This window comes from Pteropus vampyrus, unplaced genomic scaffold (genome assembly GCF_000151845.1).
Source record: "Pteropus vampyrus isolate Shadow unplaced genomic scaffold, Pvam_2.0 Scaffold278, whole genome shotgun sequence".
Taxonomy (NCBI): domain Eukaryota; kingdom Metazoa; phylum Chordata; class Mammalia; order Chiroptera; family Pteropodidae; genus Pteropus; species Pteropus vampyrus.
The window spans coordinates 389,715-401,629 of record NW_011889059.1 but is presented as its reverse complement, the minus strand read 5'-3'; the positions used below and the strand labels follow the sequence as shown (position 1 = coordinate 401,629).

The 11,915-nt window shown below is 43.8% G+C and overlaps 1 protein-coding gene across 1 annotated transcript in view; it reads left to right on the top strand.

Moving 5' to 3' along the window:
- FAT4 (FAT atypical cadherin 4) overlaps window positions 1-11,913 on the top strand; it is a gene marked incomplete at its 3' end in the record, with an annotated part of 162,370 nt that extends 150,457 nt beyond the window's left edge. Inside the window, exons 15-18 of the mRNA XM_011375891.2 lie at window positions 2,814-2,938; window positions 4,522-4,739; window positions 8,902-9,163; window positions 11,225-11,913. Of these exons, the coding sequence (XP_011374193.1) occupies window positions 2,814-2,938; window positions 4,522-4,739; window positions 8,902-9,163; window positions 11,225-11,913 (1,294 nt within the window). The remainder of the gene's footprint in view (window positions 1-2,813; window positions 2,939-4,521; window positions 4,740-8,901; window positions 9,164-11,224) is intronic.
- Between the last annotated feature and the right edge of the window lie 2 nt (window positions 11,914-11,915).

Sequence of the window (11,915 nt, the reverse complement as noted above, 5' to 3'; positions counted from 1 at the left end):
TATCCAGTGTCTACAGGGACTAACATTTATTGATACCTTACTATGGACCAGACACTGTTCGTAGTATTTTACTGTATTAGTCTGTTTAAACTTTATAGCCATTTTGCGAGATAGATACTATTATTTTCATTTTACAGATGAGGTAACTGAGTTACTCAGAGTTTAAGAAACTTGCCCAAAGTCAGCCAGCTAGTGAGTAGCAAAGCTGAATCGTGAGCCTTGGTCACTTGGCCCGGTGCTAGATGCAAATACATGGACAAGGCAGATCCTTGCTCTTGAGGAATTCGCAGTCGCTTTAAATTGATGATTCCTAACCTCCAGTGCAGCCACGATATTGCCAGGCAATATATTACATTCCCCTGGTTTAATCATGTCCCCACTCCTCAGTGACTAGCTCAGGTCGCCTCTTCCCACAGCCTGCGAACATCACCTCCTGCATCCTTTCTCGGCTAATGAATTTGCTTCCTAACTTGCTCTGAAAATCGAAGCCATCAAGAGACGGCTCCTCAGAGCTCATCCCTCCTCATCTGCTCACGCACCCCGCTCTAAACCTGTGTCCCTCATAATGAGCGAGCTCGCCCTCCTCCCACAAAGGCCGAGCCCTTTTCAGACCACCGAGCCCATCCCCAAACCTTCCAGAAACGGCGTTCCAGCCTTCTCGTGGTTCTTGGCTCATTCCAATCCATGCTGTTATTCCCCTGCTTTTACTGAAAATAAATAAATAAATAAATATATGTATATATCTCTCCCATCTTCCTCTTAGCTACCAAGCTAATTCTCTTTTTTCTTTGAAAAGTTGTTCTTTGTCAAAGCGACCAACCGCCTCTGCTTTGAAGAAATCCGTGGTTAGTGTTCATCTTACTCAAACTTCAGCATTGTCAGGAACAGTTCATCACTCCCTCCCCCAAAATTACTTTGTCCGTCCACCAGCACGCGGGTCCCTCCTGGCTCTCTCCTCCGATTCTGCTTCTCACCTCCTCGGCCTCTCTCCTCTGTATCTATATTCATTCTTTAGGTCACTTTTATAGTCCTTGGTTTTAACTATCTCTAAAGCTGGTGACTCTTAAATGGTTGTCAGCTTGGCCTCTCCTCTGAACGTTAGACCCCCGGTCCACCGGCCTACTCACGGTCCCGTGTGTACTCCTGACAAGTACCGCAAACCCGAGTCTAAAACCGAACAACTGGCCCCCCTTCCACGATGGCCCTTCCTCAGGCAGTGGTGATTCAGTGACCCACCTGCTCAGCCAAACATCTAGACTAACCTTTGACCCCTCTCTCACTGAAAAACCTCATGCCCAACCCACCAGGAACCAGCAGGACATTCTCACCCTGATTGCAAGGCATCCGGCCGCCCCCCGAACTTCCACACCGCTTCTGCCCGCACTTCTCCCGGTCACTCTGCTCCAAGCGTCCTGGGCCCCTGGGCGCTCCTCAAACACCCACCTTCCCCCTCACTCCAGGGCTTTCTCTCTGCTCCTCCCTCTGCCTGGATGACGATCCACCAGACACGCTTCCTTCCCTCCCTTTCTTTAGGTCCTCACAAGGGTGGGTCCTTCCTTCCCTGCCTGGAGACCCAGCAGCCGCCAAACCCCAGCGCCCTTCCTCTGTCCCAATTTTCCCAGCGGACTTTCCTCTTCTAACGGACTACACAGTCGTCTAATTTTTTGCGCTTTTTTTTTTTCTGTCTTCCCCACAAGAAAAAATAAACATTCCATGAACACGTGGGTATTTTCATCACTTTCTCTCCGTGCTTGGAATAGTGCTTGGCATATAGTGGGCATTCCGTAACCATGAGCCGGGCAGTTATCTGGTGAAGGACGCGTGTACTCAAATCCATACGTAGCCCAGAGATCGTAGAGACCAAAGCGACGATTCGATCAAGGTGTCTCGCTCCATTAGGAATTAACTTAAAGAATTTATCCTCTATTTTCCTTCACTGTGTAAGATATGTTTTGTTTAATCTTCTCTTTGATGAATGAGGCGGGTCATGTGTTACAGGATACCTTCTAGTTTGATTAGATGCTACAAATGTAGTTGCACCTTGAGTTTTAAAGACTTTTTTTTTTTTCAATTTCTTTTTTTATGGTGACACTGGTTAATGAAATCCAGTAAGTTTCAGCTATACATTTTAACAGTAAGACATATATATATATTTACACTGTGTGTTCACCTCCCATAGTTAGATTTCTTTCTGTCACCACATCTTTGACCCCCTTGACCCCATCTGTCTCCCCCCTCCTCCTTACCCCCTGCCCTCTGGTAACCACTAGTCTGCTGTCCATGTCCATGAGTCTCTGTTTGTTCGTCCCATTCATTTGTTGCTTTTAGGTTTATATCCCACATATAAGTGATATCATGTGGTTTTCAACTTTTTCTGTCTGGCTTATTTTGCTTAGCATGATTATCTTGAGGTCCATCCATGTTGTCGCAAACGGCAATATTTCATCTCTTCTCATGACTGAGTAATATTCCATTGTATATATGCACCACAGCTTCCTTATCCAGTCATCTATCGTAGGACACTTCGGTTGCTTCCACGTCCTGGCCACTGTGAATAATGCTGCTGTGAACATCGGTGTGCAAATATCTTTTGGGATATGAGTTTTCAAGTCTTTGGGGTAAAAACCTAGTAAAGAGGTTGCTGGATCATATGGTGGATCAATTCTTAGTTTCTTAAGGACCCTCCATACTGTTTTCCACAGCGGCTGTACCAATTTGCAGAAACTAAACGGGCTAATAAGCATTTATATTTAACAAATTCCCCCCACACCTTTTTTTGTGCTTTATGAGTCTTTGCTGTGATTTTATTTTAGGTGCCCTAGACTAGAAGGCGCTTGCACCCGCAGCCCCTGCCAGCACGGTGGCACGTGTACAGACCACTGGTCATGGCAGCAGTGTCACTGCAAAGAAGGACTGACTGGGAAATACTGCGAAAAATGTATGCAAGCCGTTTCATCTTCCACTGGAAGCTATATTAACCGTGAAAAGTATAAATATATGCACCTAAATATGTAATTGAATTATGTTTTCATTGAAAATATCAAATATATTAGAAAATATAGTGATATTTTTAAATTCATTTTTTAACCTGGGGAAGAGTGACGACACCCTGTTAGAATTATTTACCAAATAAATTATTGATTTCCACTATATAAATATATCATTTATTTTTGGTTTACCTATAGGAATACTAGGCAGTTTACAAGGCCAGGGGCTATATTCAGGCTTTGGCTTAATATTATCTACATTTAGAGGTTCCTTCTCTGGTGAATATTTTGTATTTGGTAGAGAAGTATAAATAATAAATTACTGAGCATGGAGCACAAAACATTATACAATTGAATTATAATCTTTTACATTTAAGATGGTACTTGAATTTTAATTTGCAATTAACAGAATTGGTTTTGAATGTTACTTTTTAAATTCTTTTATTGGTTACTTGTTTATAAACCCTGATGTTGTTGTTAATAAGGCACTAATGGTGTCTGAGCCTTCATTAGAGCATGGTGTTCTCTAATTTCAAGCTGTATATTCAACTACCTAACCCTAATGGGGTCTCTGTGATAAAAATTGCTTCACTTTCAAATAAGCGGTTACTCCTTAAATCACTGCACTTAACTGACTACTTTTGAAAGAGGCATTTGATTCTGTTATAACATGAGAATGAATAAACTCATGATTAAATTAAGGATACACTTTACCAAGAAAGACGTTAGGAGCAGAGGTAGAATTGTGTTTAGGATAAAATCAAAACGGGAAAAGCACCTTGTCGTATGATTTTTTTAGAGTAACAGTTACATCTGGAATATGAAATGGCTCATTGGCTTGAGAAATGTCTTTAAAGAAAACAGGTACAATTCACATACAATAAAATTTTCCTTTTCAAAGTGTGCCATCTGGTGCTGACGCTCTCTTGAGCTCATTTCTTTGTGTCTCTTCTTTAGGTAGTTTGCTACAGCAAACTTCCATACTTCAGTAGTGTGGACATTTTATCGCGTTATGATCAATTGTAATCATACATGATGATGAATTAAATTATACATGATTATTACTAATCATAAAGTTAGTTACAAATATTAGATTGTTCACTTTTTGTTCAAATTTCTAATGCGCTAGACTTTAAAGATTAGAAATAATTTTAACTATGAAAACATTCATTTATGAATTTTGGAAACAGTGAAAATCATAAACAAATACTGCTTCCAGACATTTTAAAGATGGCTGTCTTTTCAGGTATTCATATTTTATATCAAGTACCAGATATTTAATGACTGTTTCCCAAATGATTAATGCCCGTTTTTAAATGTTTTAGAGTTTACGGTTCTGATATGGATTTAAGTATTTGAAATCAACTCATACAGTAATTCGCAAGTGGAAATTTGTTTTTCAAGAGGAGGATTGGGGGACATTATTTGCAAAACCTTAGTAGTTTTAAGGTCTCTTTTTGTACTGTTTGTCACCTGTGGACACTTTAAGGAATAACGGATGCGTTTCTCTCTCCCCTCCCTGGTCGGCTTGCAGCCATTACCCCTGACACTGCCTTGTCGCTGGAAGGCAAAGGGCGCCTGGACTACCACATGAGCCAGAATGAGAAGCGGGAGTATTTGCTAAGACAGAGCATACGAGGGGCCACGTCGGAGCCTTTTGGCGTGAACAGTCTGGAAGTAAAATTCAGGACGAGAAGCGAGAACGGCGTTTTAATCCATATCCAAGAAAGCAGCAATTACACTACTGTGAAGGTGAGATATACAAGTGCACGGTGACATCATTCGGCCAGACCGCCTGCCGCGTCCTGGTCTGAATCGCTTCTCCCACCGCTTCTCCCCTTGTGTTTTACAATCCATTTGAGTTCCGACTAATGCTGGGCACGATTCCAATATCGTCTTATCCTAACTATTTCCCGGGCATTGGCCAGACGAACAAGGTCTGAATGGTTTGGTTTCTAAACACTTTTTTCTTGGTTTAGACCACAGCTAGGTAGGCCAGCATAGAAAGAATTTGTCGTGATCCATTTTGTCTGATAAAAACTTATATTGCTCGTCCCCCTACTTTTAAACAAAGTAAAACAAAAATATAATGTGTCTTTGAAATGGAAAAAACATTTTCTCCAAGAATTATTTCAAACACCGCGTATATATTAACTGGCAGGACTAAAATAAGGAAAAACATTTTGAAATTATCTGGCTTTATTTAGTTTGGAGCACAATGTACTTAACTATCACAGGTAAACACTGTGAAATTAAGTATCTTTGGAATTATTGTAGGTAAAATTACAGCTAAATTCTCCAAATAATTTCTAAATACATAATTTTTAAACATCATAGCTCATGAGAACAATGGATTGGTTTATCATTAGGCTTTTACATAATTTTTTTTCTTGACTGTATATGAGATGCTAAACTAGTGAATAATTTCATTAGATCCACATTTTTCATTAGTTCTTAATAGCTTTTTAATTTCTAAGACTATTATTTGGCTTTCTTTCCAACAAATAAGACCTCAGCTCTTAGATCATCATTTTCTTTCTTTATACTGACTGCTTTCAATATTATTTTGTATATTATAATTCAACTCATAATTTTATACAAATTTCGGTAAATTCTTAAGAAAACAAATCTAGATTTCCTTATTTTTTTGCCTATAAGTCAATACTTTGACAATTACTAAAACTTTAGTTAATAAAGAAAAATGTAATATACATAGAAAATTGCTAGATTTAATTCGCTTCTAATACTAAAAATAAAAACAGATGTTCACCTCTAAACTTCAGCCTGCTTATTCTCAAAATTTCTCTCTATCTAAGCCAACTCTGGTTATATTTCATGTACTTATCTTTAATAAGTAGTAAAAAAATCTTTTTAAAATTCTCATATTATAACCTCCAACTGGGGGTGACTTTACCCTGCCGGGACATTTGGCAGTGTCTGGAGACATTGTTTTATTGTCAGGGCTCGGTGTGGAGGGAGGGACCACCGGTCCCTACAGGTCTGTCGCTAACCACCCTGCGGTGCACAGCACGAGCACCCGCGGAAAGGGAGTTACAGTCCACAATGCGAGTAGTGCTCAGCTTGGGAAACGCTGCCTGAGCCCGGTGCTGGAGAGCGTCGTGGGCTTATGACTGTAGCTCCACTGTGGAAGCAGAGGGCCCCGTTCCAGAGTTAGTAAAGCAGCTGCAAAGACAGCACATAAACCGTCGAATACTGTTATTAGTCGGTGTTTATAATTCTCATCAAAAAGTGTCTTAGAAGCCAAGAAAATAAAGGCATAAAGAGAGAAGTAGACCTTCATTGTCTACAAGGAACATATTTTATACGCATTGAGAGGCTCTGACAGTGAGGTCTGTGCAGTGTCTGTTAGGCTGCTTCCAAGTCCTCGTGCCATTTAAATGACATATGAAATATTTCTGGACAGTATTTCTGTAAGCCAAGAGATACAAAATGCAATGTGGTTGAAGAAATCAGAGGCAGAATTTTTCCTTCCTTAAGGAAGAAGATGAATGTCAGGACCCATTTTTGTCGCCGTAAGTTCTTGCATTTCCAACAGCATGGCAGCATTCAACGTCTGATTTTGTTAACGTTGGTAGCAAACACTTAGAAAAGTAAATGCTAATGAATAAAAGTAATGACTAACGCAGACCAACATGCACATTTCTTTCTTTTGTACGAAATTTCGAAAAGTAGCTTTTCAGAGATCAAGGGGCTTGGCAGGTAAAGTAAGTAGATTAAAAAAAAAAAAAAAAAAGACCAAACGCAGTGAATAAGGCGAACTAAACGGACAGTAAAGGAAGAGAGTGGCCGTTGTGAGCAGGCAAGTTACTTGGATGACAGGAACGCGGTCCGCTTCTGCGGGCTAGGAAGCTGGCTCCAACACGCTGTCCCTTACCAGCCGGCTTATCAGTGACCAGGGGCCCTGCTTTCCCTCTTTCCTCCTTTTGGCTCACTTTCTGACAGTTTCTTTTTTTTCTTTCTTTTTTTTTTTTTTTAACATACTCTGAATCAGTCAACTTTTTCTCCCCCGCACCCCCCCTCACGCGCATGCGCATGCGCGCGCGCGCGCGCGCACACACACACACACACACACACACACACACACACACACACTGTGAAAATGAAAGGGTGGGTAGACGGGGTCCTATATGGTTCTAGGAGAGAGGGTCAGCAGTGGGCAGCGACAGCAGCGTGAGGAGAGATGAGCATGTCCAGAATGGATAGGGTCTGTTCAGATAAGAAATCAAGGAGAGGAATTTCAGACAGGAAAGCAAGAGGGACGCGCGCTCGCGTGCACGTGGGCCGACGCCACAGGTAAAGCCTTCCACACGTCTCTTCTTTTGTGGCATATTGTGATCTGAACTATGAAGATGACAAGTTCTGTATGATAGATGATGGGCTCGCTGCTCCCAATCAATTCTACTGTTTTGGGTGCTGAGTTTTCCGGTTGGTTGGTTTTGTTTTTAAGTGAGGCTGGGTATGTTGTACAGGGTTGGGATGAGGGCTTCAGATCGCTATAGAATGAAAAAAATAAATAAATGAACAAATAAATAAAGCAAACCAAAACATGAGCATGGGGTTTTGAAAGTGAGGAAGAATACGGGCGTCCAGTAGAGCATCGCTGAGGAAAAGGAGAACGTTTAAAGTGTTATCGTGGGAACTTACGTTCTCATCAGTCCTGTCTATGGTGTATTCTAAAGGCTCTCTCATCAGCATTGGGCGGATGAAAGGGTGACGTGCTGTGACCAGGTAGGACGGGAACGCAGAGCTGGGAGAAGTCCCTTCCTAAGGCTTCTTTCCCAGAAGAACCTGCCTATAACCAAAGAAGAGTTGCCGTTTTCACTGTGCCATGAGATGTTGCCCATTCGACGAAATGTTGTTGTCATTTAACTACAGCTTTCTTCCCCCCGCCCTCTGAGTTTGATACTGAAATATATTATTATCTAGAGACATCGCTTTAATAAAATATCACAATATGAAGAACATATGTAAATGTGTTAGGCATATTTTCCACAGTAAAAAAGAACTGATCTTTAGTTTTACCAGATGTGTTTGTTGCATGTAGAAATAGCATTTGATCTGAGGAAGGAAAAAAAAGAGACCCATCCCTTCGCCCCGCTGCCGTGGCACCAGCTCTGTCTGGTAGTTGGACGGGATTACCCTCCCTGACCCAAATGTTCATCCTGCCTCATAAATTATTTTATATTCTAAGGCATCTCCTCAGAATACGGGAAGCTGGGTAGCTGGAGACTGGAGTAGGAGTTCATCCCAGTGGGCGAAGTGACAGACACCAAGTGCCCCTTCGATGACCTGGGGCAGCGAGCCGAAGTGAGGACTTGGCCAGACACCTCGTTATTAACAGCTCTCCCTTTATTCATCAGAGTTTTTACCTCAATAAATGACATGAATGATAGGCAAGATTTTTTCTAAAATTCTAGTGTGTAGTAAGTAACAAATAAAACAATTTACTTTTGTCTTTATTTTTCCAACTATGCTTCATTTTTAGCTAAGCATTTTTTTTTTTTAAGCTGGCAGTTTTAACATTTTTGATCACTGTGGGCCATTAATTAAACTGACTAAACTTTTTAGACTTGCCATTGCCATTAAATAATAGGAAATCACAAAAAACTTGTACTTATCTTAAAATGGGTATTCATTCCATTATTATCTTAGTTGTGTTCTAGAAGATAATTCTCTGCATCTTGAAAAATTAGGTGTAACACCTTGGGAATTACTGAAACTATTATGTTTGAAATAATCCCTAAAATCATAGAAGCAGATGGATAAATATATTCTCTTTAGCTATTCTGCGTACTTTAAATTGATCAATATGTTAAGGTTTTATTTAATTTTTAAAAATCTTTTATTCCAGCATGGTGTGGTTTAATTCCGCATTATTTCACTATGTTTGTAGATTAAGAATGGCAAAGTCCATTTTACATCAGATGCAGGAATTGCTGGGAAGGTGGAAAGAAACATTCCTGAAGTGTATGTTGCAGATGGCCACTGGCATGCTGTTCTAATCGGAAAAAATGGAACAGCCACAGTACTGTCCATCGACAGAATCTATAACAGAGACATCGTCCACCCTACTCAAGATTTTGGTGGCCTCGAGGTGCTCACTATATCCCTTGGAGGAATTCCACCCAACCAAGCGCATCGAGATGCTCAAACAGGTAAGTGCTTGTGTTCGGCAGTCGCAAAGGGAAGGTAAAAGTGTTCATCTAAAGGTAGCTGGGTCTCCGATGATCTCTCTCATGGCCGTTGGAAGACCAGCTTCACTCTCCTTAGAAAGCTCGGGAGGAATTACCGGCCATCGCTTCCTTTCACCTCCTGCATTTGTTCTGCCAGCTGCTTTAATTCGGATCGTGGCGGTTCGATGCTTTCCTTGTCCACCAAGCATCAGCGTATGCACTGATTCACCTACTCGTTTGTGCTTTCACACAGCAGGTGTGACCGAGCCCCGTCCTGGGCACTGGGAGCGCAACAGCGGGCTGAGTAGCCCCACTCCTCATAGAACATACAGCCCGTTAAGGGAGACAAACGTTAATCACATCAGTAGCCAAGTAAATCTATTATTTTGCGCTATGATTAATGATGTGAAGGTAGAATATAGAATTCTAGGAGACCGCTCAGAAAAGGAGAAAGAGAAACTTTCCAGGAAAAATGGACATCTGTTGTTAAATCTGAACTATGAAGATAAGAGATAAGGGTGGGAGAAGATGAAAAATTAATTTATATTGATAGGAACTAAAAAAAGCCAAAAAAGGTGGATTATGTCAGGATCGCAGAACCCAGCACATCGGAAGCTGATGTCGCAGGTGAAGGACGGAGTTGGGGAATGAAGCAGGGCCGTCCACACCGGCTGTATGTAGGTTTGGTCCTATTCTCAGAATGGGAAGTTCCTAAAAAAACAAAACGAATTAGTCACAGGAGTGTCCAGATCAGACACACTGTAATAGCGAAGCTCCTACGGGCTCCAGCACGGAGAACGCCTTGCAGGAGGACGGGAGTGGACGTGCGTGAATTAGCTGGGAAGACCCTGCAGTGACCCTGTGTGAGCTTTGGCTAGTGTGGTGGCAGAGGAGATGTAAAGAACTTTATAGGGAAGAAGTATTTTAAAAATTAAACTCAACCCAACTGTTGGCGATTTTGGTAAAATTCAGGGAGGTTTCTGACTTTTCAGCTAGGATGAGGGTAGCGCCACCGAGAAAGGAAACTGCAGAACAGTGCAAAAAGCAGCATCCTTTGGGAGACAGCACGATTTGGGTTTGCGACATTTTAGGGTGTGGGACACCTTGTTGTAAGACCTTTGCACAGATGGGGCAGAATCGGGAGTGGACTTCAGCTGGAAACATGCTCGGAGGCATCGCTGCTCAGAGGGATCACTGCCCAACAGGGAACCGAAGCCCCGAGCATGGATCCGACACCCTAACCCCAGGGTGTAGCCTGGGAAAAGCCTAGGGCCCCATCTTGGGTAGCTGAGTTAGTGCTGGCTTAGAGGAGAATGAGAAAGGAAGGAGCCTGAGTCACACAGACAAAGCCAGGAGGTGTCACAGCTGATGAGGAAATGTGGATCGGGGACGGGGAGGTCACTAGGATGGAACAACGCGGCAGTAAAACTGAAAAATGCGTGGGAGGGTGATGGAGTTAGGGCACAGGGCGCAGAAGTTAAAGTCCAGGTCAAGTCCGTGCATATTTAGCTGACTTTAGAACGGGGACGACAGTTCTTTGGGAGTTTCGGAAAGCAAGCCCGCGTAAATCACACTAACCCGCTTTGTGGTTAGTGTCACGGTCCATTCTTGGGCTCTGGGACCGAGCATTAGCGACGCTGGCACATCACGTCTAATAAAGTGTTTCTCAGCTTTAAAATAATGATCATCACCCTGTAAGGAAGGAGCCATTTTAGATCTTTTTCCCCGAGCCCTGCGGTGCCCACCTCATGCAATGTCACTGCCACAGTTATATTCTGTCTGCCTTGGGAGACCCACAAACTGCTGTAAGAGCCAAGGTTTTCGTTTGCAACCTAAAAATCGACTTTCGAGTTCCTGGGGGTAAGTCCAGTGAGAAGGCATGGTCCAAGGCATGGTCTAGTGACTGAAGCTATGGGCCTATTTTTTTTTTACCTCTGTATTTTTTAAAATTTATTTCTACATGCAATTCTTGCAATATCGACTAAACAGATGGAAACAAAGGGGAAGTTGAGTAAGACGCCTCTCTGCCCCTCTGCCCCGCAGGTTTCGACGGCTGCATCGCGTCCGTGCTGTACGGCGGGCAGAGCCTGCCCTTCAGCGGGAGGCACAGCCTGGCCTCCATCTCCAAGACCGACCCGTCGGTGAAGACCGGATGCCGCGGCCCCAACATCTGCGCCAGCAACCCGTGCTGGGGCGACCTGCTGTGTGTCAACCAGTGGCACGCGTACAAGTGCGTGCCGCCGGGGGACTGCGCGTCGCGCCCCTGCCAGAACGGGGGCAGCTGCGAGCCCGGCCTGCACTCCGGCTTCGCGTGCAGCTGCCCGGAGTCGCACACGGGCCGGACCTGCGAGACGGTGGTGGCCTGTCTCGGCGTCCTCTGCCCCCAGGGGCGGGTGTGCAAAGCTGGCAGCCCCGGCGGGCACGTGTGCGTTCCGAGCCAGGCCCCCGAGGAGCTGTCGCTGCCGCTGTGGGCCGTGCCCGCCATCGTGGGCAGCTGCGCCACCGTCCTGGCGCTGCTGGTCCTGAGCCTGATCCTCTGTAACCAGTGCCGGGGCAAGAAGGCCGCGGACCCCAAGGAGGCCAAGAAGCCGAAGGAGAAGAAGAAGAAGGGCAGCGAGAACGTCGCCTTCGACGACCCGGACCACCTGCCGCCGTTCGCGGACGACCTGACGGTGAGGAAGCAGCCGGAGGGCAACCCGAAGCCGGACATCATCGAGCGGGAGAACCCGTACCT